Genomic DNA, 23,418 nt, shown 5'->3' with positions numbered 1-23,418 from the left:
ATGCCCGCAGGATGCAGACTCACCAAGCGGAATATGTGGTGCTGTTCCTCCAATTTCCAGTGTTGCTCGCTCTGGCCATGGAGGAGACCCAGAACAGAGAGGTCGGATGGGGAATGGGAGGGGGAGTTGAAGTGCTGAGCCACCGGTAGGTCAGCTTGGTTATTGCGGACCGAGCGGAGGTGTTCGGCGAAGCGATCGCCCAGCCTCCGCTTGGTCTCACCGATGTAGATCAGCTGACATCTAGAGCAGTGGATGCAATAGATGAGGTTGGTGGAGATGCAGGTGAACCTCTGTCGCACCTGGAACGACTGCTTGGGCCCTTGAATGGAGGTGGAGGTGATAGGTGGATACAGGTGAGGGGAGGGGGTGTTGATTGTCAAATAGGTGGAAAAAGGCTTGATATGAAAGGGGAACAAAAGGGTATTGATAGGATGAGTGAAATATAAAGCCGGAGGGAGGGATATAGGTGGAAGAGAATGAGTGTGCACCAGGGTCATTAGAGGATGTGGTGAAAGAAGAGAATAAAATGATGTGGGGTGTTACCTTAAATTGGAGAATTGAATGTTCATACCATTAGGTTGTAAGCTACCCAAGTGGAATATAACACGCTGTCCTCATTATTTTGTGTAGTGGAGTGCTGGAAGAACTCAGTGGGTCAGGCAGCTTCTTCAGTATTAAATAGAGTCCCAACTCAAAACGTTGTCTATCCCTCCACAAATGCTGCCAGACCTGCTGAGCACTTTGTGTAATAGGTAAGGTAGACAAAAACACTGGAGAAACTCAGCAGGTGAGGCAGCATCTACGGAGCGAAGGAAATAGGCGATGTTTCGGGTCGTGTCTGAAGAAGGGTCTTGACCCGAAACGCTGCCTATTTCCTTCGCTCCATAGATGCTGCCTCACCAACTGAGTTACTCCAGCATTTTTGTCTACCTTCGATTTTCCAGCATCTGCAGTTCCTTCTTAAGCATTGTGTAATAGGCAGGTAGTTGCAGTCAGTAATTAATCCATGGCTATGGAATTATGTCCCAAATGAGTGAGGTACTGTGGTGTTGAGCAATTTAAGTGGAATGTGCAAGGTGCTGGTTTTCAACCGTATCTCCATGCCTGGATCTGTGTCTTCCAGACTTGAAGCTCTGATTTCTGTCTCACCACATGTCTCATTTTTTACATCGAAAATATTCCTGAAAATCTATCCCTTTGACCAAATCTCAATCATCAACCAAATATGATATGACCCGACGTCCAAACACTTTGGGGACATTTTACCATGTCAAATGAACTACGGAAATACAGGTCGTTGAAGTTGACAAATAATTGAAACAACACATTAAAGTAACAATTTTTATACCACTCATTTTTCACGATGAGTTTTATTTTGAAGCACATGGATGGAAAAAAGATTCAGCTCTTTGTAAGAAGGGATGCTGTGCAATTTTGTTTCAAACGCAAACATTGGGACCTGCATCCATTTTATCAGCACTGAGTGAATTGCATAATTACTGGGCTGGATGAAGTGGTGGGAAAGGAATGAAGGAGGAATCCGCCATTCACCGCTACTTTGATGACTTGTTGAAAAAACATTTGCAGATTTTTGATTTTCCGGTGAGACGCCGAGACGTGGAGGCTTTTCCAATTCTGCATTAAATACTGGCTTCCCATTGCATTTAAGCCACTTTCAACCCATTCCAAGGAGATTAAGTTCTGGTTCTCTTCTTTGGTATCTATAAGTGTCCTCTCCCCATTAATAGTATAGTAGAACTTGGAGTTTAGGAGTTTCAACAGTGCAGACGATGAAGAAAACACTTCAACACTAATAATTTTTACAGGAAAAGAACCAATATTATGTAAATGGGAGTCATAACCAATATTAAGAATTGTATTCATTCTCACTGTAGTAGCTTTTGCTTTGATTTTCTGCAAAGCTTCCAGCAGAGGTTGGATCTGAAAAAAGTCAGCTTCTCTGTTCAGAAGACCCAGCTCTTGGAAATCATCTGGAAGGTCCAAATGTGATGTACGAAGGAAATTCAGGATGTAGCGAAAGATCTTTCCGTCTCTGTCAATGAAGCAGTTTCCTTGTAAATCTGTTTTAATGGGTAACGTTCCACCAAACATTGAACCAAGCATTGAATCTGGATAGCGAGTTAAAGTAGTCAGGGAAGTGGTGTACAATCTTCCCCCTACATTCAGCGTTATTGGTTCAGACATGGTGAAGTCTTAAATTAATCTCTGTAAGAAAAAGGAAAATATGGGATCCAAAAAGTATCTGAAAGTTTAAAATAAAACTGCCTTTGTTGTTATGTCCTGGACTGTTATATTCTGGCACTTACTGTTATAACATGTCATGAGTACAGCTCGCAGACATCATGGAGAAAGTAGTTCAGCTAAACTTAAGATAGATATAAAAATCTGGAGTAACTCAGCAGGTCAGGCAGCATCACTGGAGAAAATGAATAGGTGACATTTCAGATCGAGATCCTTCTTCAGCCAGGGGAAAGGGAAACGAGAGATATAGATGGTGATTTAGTGAGATATAGAACAAATGAATGAAAGATATGCAAAAAAATAATGATGGTCAAGGAAAGGTGGAGCCCATAATGCTCCATTGTTGGCTGTGGGCTTGGTATATGAAGAACACAGTCTAACCCGCTGAGTTACTCTAGCTTTTTGTGTCCATCTTTGGTTTAAACCAGCATCTGCTGTCCCTTCACAATTTGTCATCTAAATGCAAGATGCATATACACAAGCAACATATTCCCATCCCCACTCTCCCAATTTCTGAGAGTTTTCATCTTGTGACATTTGAGTGAGACTTCCAATCCAGCAATACAAAACCAGTCGACCAATTCTTTCATTATATATATATCTCCTTCCACGGAACTAACGTGGTGAACTTGTGCTGCACTCCCTCAATAGTAACAAAAGTAAATTGGCTTTCTTCACTGCCTGCTGTACCTGCATGCTTACTTTCAGTGACTGATGTACAAGCACACCCAGGGCCCGTTGCACCTCCCCTTCTCCTAATCTGACATCATACAGATGATAATCTATTTTCCTGTTCTTGCCACCAAATCTCACATTAATCCACATTATACTGCATCTGCCATGCTTCTGCCCACTCACCCAACCTCTCCAAATCTCCCTGCAGCCTCATAGCATCCTCCTCGCAGCTCACACTGCCATCCAGCTTTGTGTCAACCGTAAACTTAGATAGTTAATCAATAATGTTTTATTATTATTAATGTTTAATGTTTTATATATCATTCTTAACTGTCACTGTATGTCATGTTGTCACTTGCAGGTGGAGCACCAAGGCAAAGTCCTTGTATGTGAATACTTGGCCAATAAACTTATTCATTCATTCATTCATGTTACATTTAATTCCCTCATCTAATCGTTAATAACTGGGGTCCCAGCACCGAGCCTTGCGGCACCCCACTAGTCACTGCCTGCCATTCTGAAAAGGACTCGTTAATTCCTACTCTTTGCTCCCTGTCTGCCAACCAGTTCTCTATATACCTATAGAAACTTTTACAGTCAGTTCTTATATTTCCTGCAGGCTTTCTTTCCTGCTCTTTTTCCCCCCTCTTAATTAACCCCTTTGTCCTCCTCTGTTGAGTTCTACATTTCCCAAGTCCTCTGGTTTGCCGCTTCTTCTGACCAATTTATATGCCTTTTCCTTGGCTTTAACACTATCCTTGACTTTCCTCGCCAGCCACGGTTGAGCCGTCTTCCCAGTTTTATTTTTTCGCCAGACAGGTTTTCGCCAAGTTGCTCCACATCTTTTATTGCTGAGACATATATGATCCCATTCAAATATGGTTGCATGGGCTGCAATGATGATTATTCCCACATTGGACAAAAATACTATTTTAATGAACTTCACTGGAAATTATCATTTTACTGCCACAATGGATTTGAGCCACACAGAGGAGCGAAAGGCTGTTTGTGCATTCACTTGTCTTTAACCAGAGCTTGCACAAGGTGTCATAGAAACATAGAAAATAGGTGCAGGAGTAGGCCATTTGGCCCTTCGAGCCTGCACCGCCATTCAATATGATCATGGCTGATCATCCAACTCAGTATCCTGTACCTGCCTTCTCTCCATACCCCCTGATCCCTTTAGCCACAAGGGCCACATCTAACCCCCTCTTAAATATAGCCAATGAACTGGCCTCAACTACCTTCTGTGGCAGGGAGTTCCAGAGATTCACCACTCTGTGTGTGAAAAATGTTTTTCTCATCTCGGTCCTAAAGGATTTCCCCTTAATCATTAAACTGTAACCCCTTGTCCTGGACTTCCCCAACATCGGGAACAATCTTCCTGCATTTAGCCTGTCCAAACCCTTAAGAATTTTGTAAGTTTCTATAAGATCCCCCCTCAATCTTCTAAATTCTAGCGAGTACAAGCCAAGTCTATACAGTCTTTCTTCATATGAAAGTCCTGACATCCCAGGAATCAGTCTGGTGAACCTTCTCTGTGCTCCCTCTATGGCAAGAATGTCTTTCCTCAGATTTGGAGACCAACACTGTGCGCAATACTCCAGGTGTGGTCTCACCAAGACCTTGTACAACTGCAGTAGAACCTCCCTGCTCCTATACTCAAATCCTTTTGCTATGAATGCCAACATACCATTCGCTTTCTTCACTGCCTGCTGCACCTGCATGCCTACTTTCAATGACTGGTGTACCATGACACCCAGGTCTCGTTGCATCTCCCCTTTTCCTAATCGGCCACCATTTAGATAATAGTCTACTTTCCTGTTTTTGCCACCAAAGTAACCTCACATTTATCCACATTATACTGCATCTGCCATGCATTTGCCCACTCACCCAGCCTATCCAAGTCACCTTGCAGCCTCCTAGCATCCTCCTCACAGCTAACACTGGAGATGTTGCTTTCAATTCCCTCGTCCAAATTGTTAATATATATTGTGAATAGCTGGGGTCCCAGCACTGAGCCGTGCGGTACCCCACTAGTCACTACCTGCCATTCTGAAAAAGACCCATTTACTCCTACTCTTTGCTTCCTGTTTGCCAGCCAGTTCTCTATCCACATCAATACTGAACCCCCAATACCGTGTACCGTGTCATGCTGGTGAAGATTATAACATGGATGCAAGAAATTCCTGTGCAAAAAATTATATCGGCCAAGGATTATATATGGTATCATTTAAAAATAAATTGGATAGGCATATGGATGAGAAGGGAATGGAGGATTATGGTATGAGTGCAGGCAGGTGGGACTAAGGGGAAAAAAAGTTGTTCGGCACGGACTTGTAGGGCCGAGATGGCCTGTTTCCGTGCTATAATTGTTATATGGTTATATGGTTATAGTTCACTTCACAAATTGCTTGGTGTTTAACGAATTTTGAAAAGTCCAATTAATCTAGAAAAAATGAATCCTCTAAATCTAAAATACTATATGCAGCAAGGTACCTTTAAAGGAATTATAGTAAAAACACTACAAAATGCTTCAATATTATCTCTGCCCACTAACACGTGCATTAGGAAAGCTTTTCAACTACACCTATTATTTACCTACCAAAATCGCAGAATATTCTGTATTTAACAGCTTTAAAGGGAGCAACAAAAACAAGGTCACACCCAGAATGCTGAATTTTACACACCTGTTTAAAAATTTTTTCTATCATGCGATTATTCGAATGTGTACATTCTTGCATAGCTATCTTTTTGGAACACAATCAGCCAGCTACTAATTCTAATTGAAGGGTTGGCGAAAATTGCAAGGAAATCTTACACGGAGAGAGAGGACAATGCAGGAATTCTAAACCTTACCTTCGATACATAAGGTTGCACGGAACAGCCTTCTGAGATAGGCATTTTAATTTCTCCCATAATGCACTTCCGTTGAAGTCATTCCAAAACAAACCTGATGTACAGGAATTGTGTAACATCTCTGGGCGGTATTAGGTAAATCATTCAGCAAACATTTACTACTTTTCTGCTCGAATAAAACTTGTGCAACAGGTGCACCACTTCGTCCAAAACCAGTTCATCTGCAAAGTTATAGTTCTGCAGAATGTAGCAGGACTTCCCAGCAGGTCAGGCAGCAACTGTGGAGAGAGAAACAGAATTAACATTTGCGGTTGAAGATCCTTCATCGCAATGAGGAAAGGATAGAAAACAATCATATTTTTAAGGTGGACACAAAATGCTGGAGTAACACAGCGGGACAGGCAGCATCTCTGGGGAGAAGGAATGGGTGACGTTTCGGGTCGAGACCCTTCTTCAGACTCCTATAAATCATATATTTGTGTAGCGAGGAACTGCAGATGCTGGAGAAAGATTCAAAAGGCTGGAGTAACTCAGTTGTATTGTTTCTGATAGGATAGAGACACAAGGAGACTGAATGTCACAGTGATGCTAGTGTCGGCCGAAGGTGTGAATGTTTTTAAATACAGTCCCTCTGTCTGGATGAGATGTGAACAGAATGAGATGAATGACAACAGTGGGGTGAGAATAATTTAATGCCTCAACTTTGAGATGCAAAACAACTGATCTTCACCGATATCTGTAGTACAGTCCAAATCAATCAGGTCTGGCGTCAGGCCTCTTTTCTCCCCGTCAGTCTGTTACACAGAAAAGCTGCCGAGTCCAAAGGAAGGATGGGTGCAGCAGCATATGAGTATGGAGCGGGAGGTTCTACTAGTTGTACAGGTTTCTTGGGAGACCACAACAGTTTTGGTCTCCTAATCTGAGGAAAGACATTCTTGCCTTAGAGGGAGTACAGAGAACGTTGCCTATGATTCCTGGGATGTCGCTTTCATATGAAGAAAGACTGGATGACTCGGCTTGTACCCGCTAGAATTTAGAAGATTGAGGAGGGATTTCTGTGTAAAATTCTTAAGGGGTTCTCCAGCATCTGCTGATTGGTCTCGATGTTGGGAAAGTCCCAAGGGGTCAGTTTAAGGATAAAGGGGAAATCCTTTAGGACCGTCAGGTCTGGAGAACTTTTTTCACACTGAGGTGATTGCTCCTCTCTCCCCAGTCTTGTAGTTGTTGTATTGAAGCTTGGGTATATTTAAGCCGAGTTAGATGTGGCCCTCTGGCTAAAGGATCCAGGGGGTATGGAGAGAAGTGGTACAGGATACTGAGTTGGATGATCAGTGATCATATTGAATGACGGTGCACTCGAAGGTCAAATGGCCTACTCCTGCCCTATGTTTCTATGTTTCTCCCTGTACATGGACGATGTCGCCGTCTTCTGCTCGGATCCAGGGTCGGTCCGCAGATTGATCAGCATCTGCGACCAGTTTGAGTCGGCCACGGGAGCCAGGGTGAACCGCAGGAAGAGCGAGGCCATGCTCTTTGACAACTATCCCGACCAATCTTCCATCCCCTTCACCATCAAGCCTGATTTCCTGAAGGTGCTGGGGATCTGGTTTTGGGGGGGGGGCTTAGGCGTGTGACAAGAATTGGCTGGAGCGGATAGCCAAGGTGGGGAAGAAACTGGAGCTGTGGAAGTCAAGTCAAGTCAAGTCAAGAGAGTTTATTGTCAGGTGTCCCAGATAGGACAATGAACTTCTTGCTTGCTGCAGCACAACAGAGAATTGTAAACAAAAATACAGAACAGTTCAGTTCAATATACACAACGCTCCCTCTCAATAACGGGGACAAATGTGGTCATCAGGTGTGAGGTGCTCTCGGGGCTGCTGTACTTGGCACAAGTGTGGCCTGTCCCTCCCTCCTACGCCACAGGGATCACCCGGGCCGTCTTCCAGTTCATCTGGGGGTCGAGGATGGACCGGGTGCGACGGGCCACAATGTACAAGTCAGCAGACAACGGGGGTAAAAGCGTGCCCAACGTCGCCCTCACCCTGATGGCCACCTTCGTGTGTGGCTGCATCAGGTGGAGTGTAGAGCCAAGGCACGTGGGCACCAAGTGTCACTACCTGCTGAGGTTCTACCTGTCCCCGGTGTTGCGAAGGATGGGCCTGGCGCAGATGCCACGCAATGTGCCAGTCAGCTGGACATTGCCGCACCATCTGACCTTCATGGAAAGGTTTTCCGGACCAACACCTATGACCACAAGTCCATCGGGCAGTGGTCAGCACGGAATGTCCTGCAGGCACTGCAGGGAAAGCACTCCATGGATCCTGTGGCGTGGTTCCCAGAGCAGACTGCCCAGCTTGTCTGGCAAAATGCCTCATCGCCAGAACTCACCAACAAGCACCAAGACCTGGCTTGGCTGGCGGTGAGGGGAGCCCTCCCAGTCAGATCTACCTGCACCGTCGGAACCTCACGACCAGCGCACGCTGCCCTCGGGACGGCTGCTATGGAGAGGAGACGGTTGCCCACCTCTTTGCAGAGTGTGGATTCGCAAAGAAAGTCTGGAGAGGTCTGCAAGGGTCCCTGTCACGGTTTATTCCGAACAGCTCCGTCATAGAGGACTCTGTGATTTACGGACTGTTCCCAGGGACGCATTCAGAGACTGACATCGAGTGCTGCTAGAAGGTCATCAACTTGGTGAAAGACGCTCTTTGGTCTGTCCGAGCGTTGTTGACCACCCAGCGGAGCGAGATAGGTACAGCGTAGGTTTACAAGGCTAATTCCCAAGATGGCAGGACTGTCATATGCTGAGAGACTGGGCTTGTATACTCTGGAGTTTAGAAGGATGAGAGGATATCTCATTGAAACATATTAGATTGTTAAGGGTTTAGAAGGATGAGAGGATATCTCATTGAAACATATAAGATTGTTAAGGGTTTGGACACGCTAAAGGCAGGAAACATGTTCCTAATGTTGGGGGAGTCCAGAATCATGGGCCACAGTTTAAGAATAAGGAGTAACCCATTTAGAATGCAGACGAGGAAACACTTTTTCTCACAGAGAGTTGTGAGTCTGTGGAATTCTCTGCCTCAGAGGGAGGTGTAGGCAGGTTCTCTGGATGCTTTCAAGAGAGAGCTAGATAGGGCTCTTAAAAATAGCAGAGACAGGGGATATGGGGAGAAGGCAGGAACGGGGTACTGATTGGGGATGATCAGCCATGATCACATTAAATGGCAGTGCTGGCTCGAAGGGCCAAATGGCCTACTCCTGCACCTATTGTCTATTGAGATGTCCGTCAGGGACTGTTACCGACTGGTCCGCTGCAGACTGCATGAGTACGTGCTTTGGGACGCACTGAAGCTCAGTATAGCCAACACCAAGGCTCGGTGGTGGAGGACCACAGTCTAGCTTTCTTCTGCTGCTGGACATCAGGGGCAGGATGTGGTGGAGATGCCCCTCAAAATAAGGGAAGGGATCCCACGCCAGTGGGCCACATGAGTGGCAAGGGTGGGGAATAAATTTGTGAAGTTTGAGCAATTGTTAAGGGTTTAGAAGGATGAGAGGATATCTCATTGAAACATATAAGATTGTTAAGGGTTTGGACACGCTAGAGGCAGGAAACATGTTCCTAATGTTGGGGGAGTCCAGAATCATGGGCCACAGTTTAAGAATAAGGAGTAACCCAACTACATAGACTGTAGTGAATAATTTGTATAGCCTCCGAAAATGTCAGATGAATTTTTTGCACGGTTCATGTATTGTATATATTTATTACCTGAATAAAGTCTATTTTGAAATTAAGAAAAAATAAATATGAAATAAAAGAGATGACTAGAGATGAGTTACTCAGCAGGTCAGGTATAATCAGTGGGGGAGAAAGACTGAGTTAACATTAAAACATTTTGTCTCATCAGATTTGGCCAGTTCTAATAACAAAGTTGAAAAGTTGCTCATCTGGAATTGTTGAATCTGGGTCATTGTTCTGTCAGCACTAACTCTCTTTCCCATATTGGTGTCCTTAGTAGATTTATATGTATTTACAGAGTAGTATGTTTACATATTCTGATGTGCTGTTGCAACTAAAATGTTCATTGTTTTGTTTGGGACAAATGACAATAAAAACACTTGAATCTTGATCTCCCCCTTCACAACTTCCATCTCCACCATCTAAGGACCCAGACTGTTATTCCAGGTGAGGCAGCAAGTTATTTGTTGGATTTTGCAAACCAAAAAGCTTATTTAAGCAAGACCCATTTGTCTGTGTTCAATCATATCCCGCTAAACCGGTCCTATCCATACAACTGTCCAAAAGTGTTTTAAATCTTGTTATTGTACATGGCTCATCCATTATTTCTGGCAGTTCATTCCAAATATGTACCAACCTCAATGTGAAAAATCTGCTTCGCGGATTCCTATTAAATGACCAGTGACTAGCAGTGTACCTCAGGGGACGGATCTGTTCTTATCGCTGTTTGTCATATACATCAACAATCTTTATGAAAATGTACAAGGCACGATTAGTATGTTTACAATACCATCTACTTTATTGTTACTTCAGATTCAGATTCAATTCAATTTTAATTGCACTCAGAATGATGAATGAAAATGGATATGATAAAAGTGGAGGAATGGCAAATGGAGTTTAATTCAGGTAAGTGTTATGTTTTGCAATTTGGGAAGTCAAATAACGGTCGGACTTTCACAGCGAACTGTAGGACGCTGAGGAGTGCTATAGGGCAGAGGGATCTAGGAATACTAGTACAGGTCCACCAACGATTTTCCTGCACCCTTAGTTCCAGAGGCTTGACGGATTATCCATTGTGTCGGACCACAGAGGTCTGGGCCCCTGAGAGGAGTCAAACAATGTTGGAACAATCTGCCGAAGCTGCTGCTGGGGGGGCCGAGATACCAGCCTTGGAAGTTAGCTATGGGAACGGATGAGTTCCAGAGTCCCTGCCGCAGGGGGCAAATTCGACCAGCCTATCGGAAGTCCGGGAACGAAAGTACCAATGAAGTTGAAAACGGCCGCCTCACCCGGCATAGGCGCCACATTTTCGGGGAAAGGGGGGGGGGGCTTCCAGAGGTGATTTCAAGTCCCCTACTTTTGTCCAGATTAAAGGAGGTGCCGGACAATCAGTTACCAGAAAATCAGTGGAGCTGATGGCTGTTGTTAGAGAGCTGAAAAAACTCATGAGGGGGATAGCGTGAATGTCCAGAGTACTTTTTTTCTGGGTAGGGGAATCAAAAACCAGGGAGCATAGGCTTAAGGTGAGAGGGAAAATATTTGATATGAACCCGAGGGGCACTTTTTAGGTACAGACGGGTGGTGGGTATATGAAAAGAGCTGCCAGTGGAAGTAGTTGAGGCTGGTACAGTTGCAACTTTTAAACATTGTTCGGACAGATACATGGATAGGATTCAACACTGAATTAAAAAATAACCAGCCTTCTGATTGTCAACGACAGTCCTGGTGCCAGGTTATCAATCTTTCACATGCTGCCTGACTTACACTGTACTTTTAACATCTTCATTATATACATATGTTTTCCATTAATTGCAGTGTTTTATATATGGATAAGGGGCAAACACAGGCAAATGGAACTAGCTCAGGTAGAACATCTTGATCAGCACGGAGGAGTTGGTCTAAAGGGACTGTGTCAATGATGTGTGACTCCAAACCTTTCTTCTCACACTACTGTAAACCTTCGTTCACCCACTAGAGAAACCAAATGTAGATTAGATGACATTTTGCACACCTCCTCTCTGTATGCAAAGGTGACAAGGGGACTGTGTCCATGATGTATGACTTAAAATCTTTCCTCTCACCTTATACCTTCGATTGCCCTCTCGAGAAACCAAATGTAGATTAGATGACCATTTTGCACAGAACCTCCTCTCTGTATCAAAGATGACTCTGGACATCCAGTTTAGTTTAATTTAGTTTCTTATTGTCACGTGCACAGTGAAAATATTTTTTGTTGCATGCTATCCAGTCAGGAAAAAGACTGTGCAGGATTACAATCAAGCCACCCACAGTGTACAGATGGAGGATAAAGGGAATCCAAGTTAATGCAAGGTAAAGTCCGATTAAAGTAAATTCCAATTAAAGATAGTCCAATGAGGTAGTTGGAGGCCACAACCGCTCTCTAGTTGGTGATAGGATGGTTCAGTTGCCTGATAACAGCTGGGAAGAAACTGTCCCCAAATCTGGACAGTAAAAAAAAACTTTGTGACAATAATAAACTAAACTGAATTCAATAATTTCAGATATTCAGCTTCTTCATACTGCTTCGATACTGACCATTCTGAAGAAATCTTTCACATGCTTTTTGACTTGCTGAAAAATGTCAACATCCTCATTTTATTTAAGATTTCCATCAATTGCAATGTATTGTATCTTACGATTCCAGCACCTTTTTTTATTGTTACCTTTTTACATATCTTTCATTTATTGTTCTTTATCTCTCTACATCTTCGTCTATATCTCTCGTTTCCCTTTTCCATAACAAGTCTGAAGATGAGTCTCATCCCGAAACGCCACCCATTCCTTCTTTCCAGAGATGCTGCCTGTCCCGCTGAGTTACTCCAGCACTTTTGGGTTTATCTTCAGTTTAAACCAGCATCTGCAGTTCCTTCCTACACCTTTTTTTGCTCCTTTGTACTCATTCATTTCCTTCCATTAATATCCCCTCCAGCAATTAACACCCCTTCACCCAATCTGTCAACTAGTACCACAAATATTTGTGTAATCACAATCTCTCACTCTCAGTGATGAGCCGCATGAATCCTGAATTCAGTGAATGCCAGAATCTACAATTCAGCTTTAGTACTGCTAATTTCTCATTCACGACTCTGATATTAATGCAACTCCAGGGCCCAACTCGTTTGTATAAAAAATTCTTAAGATTCTCTAGAGGAGGTGGTCTCACCCTGCCTAGGTTTGATGATACAAGAACAAAGAAAAGTACAGCACAGGAACAGGCCCTTTGGCCTACAATGCCTCTGCTGAACATGATGCCAAGCTAAACTAATCTCATCTGCCAGCACATTATCCATATCCCTCCATTCCCTAAAAACCTTTTAAATGCCACTATCGTATCTACCTCCACCACCACCCTGGTAGCGCATTCCAGGCACCCGCCATCCTCTGCATAAAAAACTTACCCCGCATATCTTCTTTAAAATTTGCCCTTTTCGACTTAAAGCTATGCCCTCTAATCTTTGACTGAAGCGCAGCTCAGTTCTATATAAAATGAATTTTATTCAGTTTTCACACATCTGTGCAAAATTGTCAAAGCTCTGTAATCCTAACTCCTAATGTGATTACTGAGTGTCAACAACATTTTAGTTGTCTCAAATTGAAAGTTTAACTCCTTGGTGTGGAGCTTCAGGTATTCATGTAGCCAAATTTTGTAACATTCACTCAAGGGATGTATCATAGTTCTAGTGTCACACCCACAATGACTAGATGCCAGAAGTTATTGCAATATAAACGGAACATTAGCTAATTCACGCTGCTCAATTGCATGCAATTAACCTGGGTGGGAGGATGAGATAGTGTCATTAACTGTGCCCTCTTTCACACGTTAAGGTGATTGGCTTGCACAAGGAAAGTAACATTGCAAGCGTAAGAGCTCAAAACAAGATGTTACTTGCAAACATACAGTTGCCCAAGTATCTATACTGCAAACTGCTGCCACCTGCTGGTAAACTGGATGCAAATATTAAAAAAAAAATTCAAAAGTAAAATACTGCCGAAATCTGAAAATAGCAAATGTTGGAAATACTCAGTAGGCCAGGGTGTACCTGTGGAGAGGAAAACGGTGATATCATTTTCAGTCAGTGATCCTTTATTTCCAGATGAAGTATCTTTTTGGGTCCCTGTCACACGGGAGGCCTGGTCCTCAAAGCAACCTGTTCCCCAATTGCAGTTCCAATTGCAATATCAATTTGCCCTCTCCTTCCTGTTGAAGCACTTGCTGTGATATATTGAGGTGAAACGTTTAGAGTGTTTATGTCTTGCAACTTTGTATCGAAGTGTTGGAAGCTGGCAGGAAGGATTTTAAGAGCAAAAATCTTGTTGAAGTTGGCATTTTTAAACCTTTAATCATCAATAACATGAAATATAGCATCATCACTGGAAGCTCCTGGAAAAAGGCTCTCTGTGAGAAGCTGCGTCCCATTATGATGTCGTTGTGGCACTCGGCAGCTTGAGGGCCTATTGTGATTTGTGCAGTGAGTGGCATTGTGACATCATCACTGGAAGCTGCTGGAAAAAGGATCTCCATGAGAAGCTGAGATTACCGTTGGCAACGTTCCATTGTGATGCCATTCGTAAATGAAATCCATTGTGATCGGACATCTGTGAGATGGCATTGTGACATCATCAACAGAAGCTGCTGGTAAAACACTCTCTGTGAGAAGCAGTTTTTGGCTTTAAAAAAATGTTATCACAAATAACGTGAAATATTGGATGAGTACAGCGTGGAGGGGAAAATGGGAGTTAGAATATGTAAAATTTTAAGCGCTAGTGCTTTGCGTTTTGAAGACACAAAACATACACGCACACACACATGCGCAGACAAGATGAGACTTTTAATATATAGATAGATAGATGTGTGGGGCAAGGTTTTTCTTTGCCTTGAATAGGCTGCCTGGGGTGGTGGTGGAGGTATAAACAATAATGGCCTTTGGATAGGCACATGGATATGCAGGGAATGGAGGGATAGGGATTATGTGCAGGCAGATTAGAGTTGGTTTTGGCTTCATGTTCAGCACAGGCATTGCGGGCTGAAGAGCCTGATCCTGTGCTGTATTTTATCTCGACCCAAAACGTCAATTGTCCATTTCCCTCCACAGATGCTACCTGACTTACTGAGTTCCTCCAGCAACTCCAGATTCTAGCATCTGTAGTCTGATTTGTTCTGATGGAAGATGATCAATCATTTTTCTTGCATTATGTACCTCCTTAAAAGGACTCAAAGGCGCATTATCAAAACTGATATTGAGACAAAGGGAAGGGAATGAGAGGGAGTGCCAATGCTTAACCAAGGGAATGAATTTTAAGGAGCATTTGGAGGAGAGACCAATCTCACCTTTGTGGTGAAAGACCTAGTCGTTTGGGAATGAAAATTCAAGACCTTGGTAAGTGGAAGCCTGGTCACTAAAGTGGGGATAGGGAAGTGGAGGATGTTCAAAAAAAGTGTTGGAGAAATCTATGGCTGGAGTAGATTATAGAAGCAAGGAGGGCAAAGCCTTGGGATTTCAACACAAGGTTTAACGTTTTAAAATTGAGTCACTCTGGATGCAGATTCTGGAATGAAAAACAGATTAACACCATTCAACCCACTTATAACCCACTGATATTGCATCCAAATTTCATCTACATTATTATAATTTTTACCCGTTAATACCCTGTCTGAAGTATGTACAATTTTCAAAATGTCTTTCAGCAACTCAACAAGACTTCCTCAACAAAATCTCCCCAAGATATTACCCCTATCATTTACAAGATGAGCAGAAGGTACTTCGGAACATTGCTACCTATTATCCTTCTTTTAGGCAATCATTCCTAGAAGGGAAGACAATTAATGAACACCATCCCATCACATAAACAAATTCAGTTATATGGAATTATGGACTCTCTAATATACTTTTGGACGGGATCAGGGCTGGAGTACCTTAACTAGATATGGAAGGGCAAGACTTTAAAAGGTTTTCAACACAAGGATGAGATATTAAAATTAATGTACAGAGATGCTGGAAATAAAACAGATGTACGACTGAATATAATCTGCTCTTACCATATCTCAGATTTATCCAGTGTCATTCCAATTTTTTGTCACCTCCAACTTGGATGAAATGCCTCTTTTTGCAGTTAAAATTAATTTAAGTGGTAGGAGTGGCGTTGTCAATAACAGACTAACTGGCTTTAAAGCAGAACATCTTAAACAGCTGATCTCTGGGATTAAAGGTGTTCACACTATTTTAAGGCAGTGTGTAACTTGCAACCAGATATGCTTCCAAGTACCTTCTGACTATGTTTCAGAATATGGGGCTAATCAATTTGGAAGGCTCTCCCAAAGAAGACTGGTGGAGTTGCTGTAATACACCAACAATGGTACATTCTGCAGACCCAGTGAATTTCAAATTAATTGGTGCACTTCTGTGAGCAGTTATAAGTTGCTGAATAAATGTACATTTTGTCAGCATGATATCACTTTAGTCATTAGTAAAATACAGACGACAACAAGACATTTGTTTCAACTTGGCAGCAGGGTACCAGAATCAAGAAGTCATGTTAAGAATTTACAAAAGAAGCATATATACTGCTTTTTGTTTTGGTTTTGCTGAACGCTTGCGCTTGCTTTACCAAGGCCAGCTGGATCTCCTGGTTGCTAACCATTTTAACTCCCCTTCCCATTCCCATACTGACCTTTCTGTCCTGGGCCTTCTCCATTGCCAGATTGAGGCCGCACACAAACTGCGGGAATAACATCTCATATTCCACGTGGGTAGCTAACAACCTAATGCTATCAACATTGAATCCTCCAAGTTTAGGTCATTATCAACAACCCCACCCCCCTCTCTTCCCTGGATACATTCATCTATCCCACAATCCTAACCCCCTCTTCCCACCCCTGCTTTTTCCAACTTTATCCCTTCATCTGGTTTCACATTTCATGTCCCTTCTCTCCTTATCTCAGACTTCTGTCTAAACCAGTATCTGTGGTTTCTTACGTCTACATCTAAAATACTTTCATGGAAAACTATTGCACAACTATTGCAATATGGATGGAGGTCACATACCCAAATAATGGAAATCTGCAATATATTGACAATGCTGGAAAACAGACACCAACACAGCATCATTCCAATAGTTTCCAATTTTAATTTTAAATTAAGCACTCTATTCACACTAACACAACCCTTCATCCCATTTTCTAGGCTCTTTATGGATTTCAAATACAAATTTCAAAAAGTTAACTTTATATTAATGCATGGAAGTTACTGCAGCAACTCCAACACCAAAATGTACTGCTAATTCTCAGCTGCCGTTGTGAAGGGGGTGGTGACCATGTTCTTGAACCACTGTAGTGACACTGAAGTGCTAATAGATAGGGAGTTCCAACCTTTAACTATTGACAATGGAGGGATAGCAATACACAGTATTTCCAAATCAGGATAGTGTGCAATTTGGTTAAGGACACGGAGGCTGTGGTGTCACTATGCACCCACTGCCCTTGTTTTAAGGTGTGGTGGTCACAGGTTTACAAGATGCTACCAAAGGAAACTTGGTAGGCATGTAGATATTACTGCTGTACTCCGGCATTGTGGAAAATGAATAGTTACGGTGGTGGATGGGATGCCGATCATGCAGCAATTTTGTCCCGAATGGTGAACTTCCTTGAGTGTTTGAGCCGCATTTATTCAGGAAAGTGGAAGATTTCCTAACATGATGGTGCATTGCTAGTGTTTTAAATATATCTGTGTGAATGGTGTTTGTCAATTCAAATATTCATAAGAACAGGCATCAATCAAACTTGTCATCCATGCAGATATTTCATAGTTCCATATTCATTGAGACAATACAATTATTTTCATATTATGTACTCTTACTTGTAGGCTTTACTCATTTTTAAAAAATGGTTTGTAAAAGAGAAGAGATTTTGGTAAAACGCAACTTTGAGTAAAGGTCTTATAGTCTAGTGTCCTAGTGTCGGGGAGTTCTTGTGGAGATGGGGTGTCCGGGACCTGTCGTGAAGCTGTGATAGCGAGTTCCTCTCTCCCCATCTCTCTCCCGCCGCCTCGCCGCCTCGCCTTTATCCGTGGATAGGCGACGCTCTTTTCTGAACGTTAATTCGATCTCATTTCTATCTCACTTCACAAACCCACCCTTTGGAATTCCGCAGAACCTCTCCCGGCAGCATTGGAGGACATTCGGTCTCTATCTCTCTCTAGTTTAATCGATATCTGATAGGGTAATCGATGCCCCGTTAATTAACGTGTAGGAAGGAACTACCAATGCCGGTTTACACCGAAGGTAGACACAACGTGCTGGAGTAACTCAGCAGGACAGACAGCATCTTTGGAGAAAAGGAATAGGTGACGTTTTGGGTCGAGACCCTTCTCCAGAGATGTTGCCTGACCCGTTGAGTTACTGCAACATTTTGTGTGTATCCCCGTTGATGACTGGTGCTCGGCTTTCGCCGGCACCGAGGGGGTTAACCCATAGCCACTGGATAAGGTGAGAGGTGCAGCTGACGGTCCCCAGCCCGTCAGGGGACGGGTTCCTTGGGAATTGGAGCAGAGTTGAGCTGGAGTTGGCGCTTCTTCTCCACGCTGGCTGTAAGCCTGGGGCCGCCACTGCTCCGGGCCGGTGTCCGGCAGTCCAGGGTCACCCCGGACATCTCCGGCTGACCCCGGACAGGAATGGGACACTCGGGAGGGGACGGGGACAGTAGTGAGACTCCGCTCACAAATCTGCCTCCTGGGGTTATGCAGGAGAGGGGTGGGTGGTTTGCCCCTGTATAATAACCCTGTAAAACCCGGGAGGTCAGACCGAATGAGAATGGAGCCCATACACCCAGGCTGAGGGGGACCGGACCGTAACTCATTAGATTGTCACTGTTGAGATTTCTGCATGGACCAGTGAAGGTAGAAATAGTGTCGCTAACTTCAATAGCAATTCAACTGTGCTTGCAGCGCCAGAGACCCTGTTCGATCCTGACTACGGATGATACGCAGGCCTGTATACACGCAGCAGCTCAGCTGCGAGAATGTTTATCTCGAGTGACCTATGACCTGGCACGCGCAGTCGGAATACCGAACTCGCTTATTCAAGCTAACAGCTTGCAGATTTAGCAGTGTTAAATTCAAGTTTATCCAGGTGTACAGAGACAGTCTTCTCTGGACTAAACATTACATGATTGCCATAACTTGCTCACAAAGTACATTCCATTTATTATGGAGTATTCTATCCTGGGGACAAACTCTTAAGTAAGCATTTGCCAAAACCATTGTTTCAGTGGGACAAAACCTGCTGCCGACGAGGTCTGTGGCTAGTTGGTCACACATTTCAGATGGTAGCCAGTCAGATAAGACTTCAATGTTACAGCCTTCAATTGTGCCACGATTGATGTTCATATTCAATTTAACTTCTGCCCTGGTTAAGTTATAGTCCACAGAGAAAGTACGACTGACACTAAACTTGGGTGTTTTTCCATAGATCCAGTCCCAGCTTTTGAGCTCTTGTGTAAATCTGTCAACTCCTGGTAGCACTGAAACGTCTTTGGGATCTACAAGCAAGATTTGTCCTTGGAGATCATGACGCCTTGAATACTCTGCTGCAATGGCATCCATCAAGATATCACAAGTTAGAGTGGGGTCTTCTTCCCACAAGTTTTTTACACTGGCAGGTGTGCTGGGGGTAGCGTTGCTCTTCAGACCCTGGTAGGGGGTGCAGAGCACAGATGACAATAGAGAGCTGTCTGAATTACAAAGCAATGTGCAGTGGTGGTAAGCAGTAGTCCTTCCGATCTTGGAGGCTGAGCCAGAGATCTTGAAGGTCCGGTTGAGGAGCAGATCCAGCCTATCTGTGGCCATGATGTCCAGCTGAGGTCGGATACTGTTCAGGGCCGAGATGATCAGTTCCAGGTTGCCACGCCTGTCGTAGCTCTTCTTGGAGGTGAAGAAGGTCACGTTGATGTTGCCCAGGTCGTGGTAGACAGTGCCTCCCCCGCTCTTCCTGCGGCTTAGCTGGACGCCCTTGTCCCTCATGAGTTTCAAGTTGCACTCTTGCCAGGGGTTCTGGTGGCGACCGATCACTACGGCTGGGCAGTTCCTCCAGAGCAGGAGCACCTGGCGGTCCCGGGGCTCCACGTACTCGTGCAGCCAGTCCTCAAGCCCCAGATTCTCGTAGATATCGGTCGACAGAGACTTCAGAACAAGGGCACTGCCCCGAAGGTCACGCAAAGCGGCCAGGGTGGTGTGGCGAGCAGGGGAGAGCCCTCTCCACACTGCTCGGAGTCCAGCGTGCAAATAGGGCATCAGGTCGCTGCAAAACACCAACTAGCGTAACAAATAAAGATTCCAGCATCTGCAGCTCCTTGAGTCTCTTCCAGATTAATGTGATACACGGTCCGGGTTGATTTTGCAGACTGAAATGTGGGGGGGATCATGCATTCACTCACCTGATCTTTCAAGCGTCTCTGCACTTTAGCAGAACATTCCTTCCCTCTGACCTCTTGCACAGCCCGTCACTGCAACGCTGCAGGAAGAGGAAGGATCAAGTACACATCACGCCCAGTCATACTGCCATCTACACGCGGAACCATCTACATATAGTCCACCCTGCGGGTTTAATAGAAGCCTTTCACAATGCAAGTGTATTCTGGGATGTTCCCATCTCCATTGCTGCAGCGGAAACACGGGCAAATCCCACGGCCAAGGGGGAGAAGACACACTGGGATGGGGCAAGGGGAAGAAGCAAAGAGTAAAACGAAAATAAGTTTTTTTTTAAAGGTTATTGAAACCTAAACAGAATACTGGAAATCTGAAAATAAAAACAAAAAAAATCCTGCATAGATCAGGTCAGGTCCGGCTCCAAATGTTGAGAAAGGAAAAGACCTGGGCCCAGGACAGATCTTCAGAGATGTGTACGCCCGGGAACCTGAAGCTGAGGTAACTCTCCCCATTGCCTTTCTGTCGATGAAAACAAGTGCATGGATCCTTGGCTTTCGCTTCGCGAAGTCAACAAGCAGCTCATTGGTCTTGCTAATGTTAAAAGCAAGATTAATGTTCTGCCAGCGAAGGAGGCTGCAAACAGAGAGAGGTAAACAAGCTAGTAGTATTGACAGTTGAAATTAGATCTGTCTTAACCTACTTCCATTTTCCCTGAAAGTTTTTTCCTGAACTAGTCCCATTTGCCTGCATTTGATCCATATCTTATACATCTTTCCTGTCTTTTAAGGCTCGTAATTGAAGCCACCTGAACCATTTGCTCTGGCAGCTCATTCCATATAACCACCCTCTGTGTGAAAAACGCCCCTTTAAATATTTCCCCTCTTACCTTAAACCTCTGCCCTCTACCTTTAGACTGCCCTACCCTGGGAAATAGACTATGACAATTCACTTTAAGCATATGATTTAATAAACCTCAAAAAGGTCACCCTCAGCATCCTTTGTATTTTGGAAAATAGTCTTAACCCATTCAATCTCCCCATATAATTCAAGACTTCTTGACGTGACAACATCCTTGTGAATCACTTCTGCACTCTCTGTAGCTTAATCACATCCTTGGCACAGCATGGTCACCAGAATGGCGCACAATATTCTTGGTGCAGTCTCACCAATGTATTGTGTGGCTGTCCCAACTCTTGTATTATTCATGCCATCTTCACCACCATGTCTATCTCTGTCACCACTTTCAGGGAACTATGTACTTGTAGCCTGAGGTCTCTCAGTTCTACAATAATCCCATTCCTTTGCCCATTTTCCTATTTGACCAAGATCCTGTTATAACCTTAAACAATCTTTTACATTGTTGACCATAGTACCAATTTTGTCATCATCATCCTAATCATGCCATTTATACTCTCATCGAGTCATACAGCGTGGAAATAGGCCCTTCGGCTCAATTTGCCCACACTACATGTCCCATCTACACTAGTCCCACCTACCTGCGTTTGGCCCATATCCCTCTAAGCCTGTCCTATCCATGTACCTGTCTAAATGATTCTTAGAACATTGCGATAGTACCAGCATCAACTACCTCCTCTGGCAGTCGTTCCATACCCCTATCACCCTTTGCATGAAAATGTTACCCCTCAGATTCTTATTAAATCCCCCCCCCCCCTCCAATCCAAAGAGGGGGGGATCCAATCCTCAGCCAAATCATTTATATATATATACACTAGACCAAGTGCAGACCCGTTGGGTCTGTTCCCCCAACGTGCGGTTGTGGGGGGAGGCGGCATGCAGCGTCACACACACTAACTATCCCTCCCCCCCGCACTCACGCTAATTACCCTCCTTGATACTATATTAATATTATTAAATTGCTCCTTTTACCCCATAACCACCCTATCTACTGATGCATAGCCCCCAACTTGCAGTCACATCTAGAGAGGAGGAGGGGGGGGGGGGGGGGGGATAGAGAGTGAGGGCAGATAGAGAGAGGGGAGAGAAACTGAGAGGGGCAGTCAAAGCAGAAACACAGAAGAGAGGGGGGTGGGGGGTAAGAGAGAGAGGGGGGGTGGAGAGGAGGAGAAGAGGAAGGGTGGGTGAGGGGAGGAGGGGGAGGAGGAGAGAGAGGGTTGAAAGTTAGGGGGAGAGAGAGGGGGGGTGCTGAGGGTGGGGAGCAGGGAGGGGAGGGAGGGTGGAGGGAAGAGTGTAGGGGGTGTGGAGGGGAGGGGGTTTAGGGGAGGGAGGGTGGGAGAGGGGATGGAGGGGGGAGAGAGAGAGAAAGAGAGAGAGAGAGGGGGGAGGAGAGAGGGGGAAGGGAGAGAGGGGGGGAGGAGAGAGGGGGGGGGGGAGAGAGAGGGGGGAGGTGGAGGGAAGAGGGGTAGGGGGGGTGGAGGGGGGGGGGTTTAGGGGAGAGAGGGAGGGGGTTTAGGGGGAGGGGTTGGAGGGGGAGGGAGGGGAGAGGAGGGGAGGAGGGGAGAGAGAGGGGGGAGGAGAGAGGGGGGAGGAGAGAGGGGGGGAGGAGAGAGGGGGGGGAGGAGAGAGGGGGAGGAGGTAGGGGGGGGTAGGTGGAGGGAAGAGGGTAGGGGGTGTGGAGGGGAGGGGGTTTAGGGGGGGGGGAGGGTTTAGGGGGAGGGAGGGGGTTTAGGGGGATGAGGGGGAGGGGGGGGAGAGAGAGGGGGGAGGAGGAGAGAGGGGCGGAGGAGGGGAGGGGGGAGAGAAGAGGGGGGGAGGTGGAGGGGGTGCGGAGAGAGGGAGGGGGTGTGGAGGGAGGGGAGGGGGTTTAGGGGGAGGGGGGGGGGTTTTAGGGGGGGAGGGGGGAAGGGGAGAGGGGGGGAGAGGGAGGAGGGGGGAGGAGGAGGGGGAGAGAGGGGGGAGGAGAGGAGAGGGGGGAGGGGAGAGAGGGGGGGAGAGGGGGGGAGGGAGAGGGGGGTTGAGGGGGAGAGAGGGGGAGGGGGGGGGGGGGGGATGGAGAGGGGGGGGGAGAGGGGAGGGAGAGGGAAAGAGGGAGGGAGGGGAGGGAGGGAGAGAGAGGGGAGGGGGAGAGAGAGGGGGGAGAGAGGGGGGAGGAGAGAGGGGGGAGAGAGAGGAGGGGGAGGGGGAGAGGGGGGGGAGGGGGGGGGGGAGGGAGGAGAGAGGGGAGAGGGGAGAGAGTGTGCTGAGAGGGGGGGTGACGTGAGGGGAGGGGGAGAGGTGGGGAGCAGGGAGGGAGGGGGGTTTTTCGGGGAGGGATGGTGGGGGGGAGGGGAGGAGGGGGGAAAAAAGAGGGGAGAGAGAGGAGGGGAGGGGAGAGGGGGGAGGAGAGAGAGAGAGGGGGAGGAGAGAGAGGGGGAGGAGAGAGAGGGGGAGGGGAGAGAGGGGGAGGGGAGAGAGGGGGAGGAGAGAGGGGGAGGAGAGAGAGGGGGAGGAGAGAGAGGGGGAGGAGAGAGAGGGGGAGGAGAGAGA

The 23,418-nt window shown here is 45.6% G+C and overlaps 2 protein-coding genes across 2 annotated transcripts; both read right to left on the bottom strand.

Moving 5' to 3' along the window:
• Positions 1–1,344: 1,344 nt before the first annotated feature.
• On the bottom strand, positions 1,345–20,058 carry LOC129697867 (BTB/POZ domain-containing protein KCTD21-like). Its single transcript, XM_055636564.1, has 3 exons — positions 19,983–20,058; positions 5,797–6,074; positions 1,345–2,226 (listed from the first exon to the last, which is right to left on the bottom strand). The coding sequence occupies exon 3, from the start codon at positions 2,203–2,205 to the stop codon at positions 1,474–1,476; it is 732 nt and encodes a 243-aa protein (XP_055492539.1). The 5' UTR covers positions 2,206–2,226; positions 5,797–6,074; positions 19,983–20,058; the 3' UTR covers positions 1,345–1,473.
• On the bottom strand, positions 16,429–19,990 carry lipt1 (lipoyltransferase 1). Its single transcript, XM_055636563.1, has one exon. It carries the CDS (start codon positions 19,837–19,839, stop codon positions 18,712–18,714), a length of 1,128 nt encoding a protein of 375 aa, XP_055492538.1. The 5' UTR covers positions 19,840–19,990; the 3' UTR covers positions 16,429–18,711.
• Positions 20,059–23,418: the final 3,360 nt, after the last annotated feature.

Source organism: Leucoraja erinacea, chromosome 6, assembly GCF_028641065.1.
Source record: "Leucoraja erinacea ecotype New England chromosome 6, Leri_hhj_1, whole genome shotgun sequence".
NCBI lineage: Eukaryota > Metazoa > Chordata > Chondrichthyes > Rajiformes > Rajidae > Leucoraja > Leucoraja erinaceus.
The sequence above is the reverse complement of the archived record's forward strand: the minus strand, read 5'-3'. Positions and strand labels throughout refer to the sequence as shown.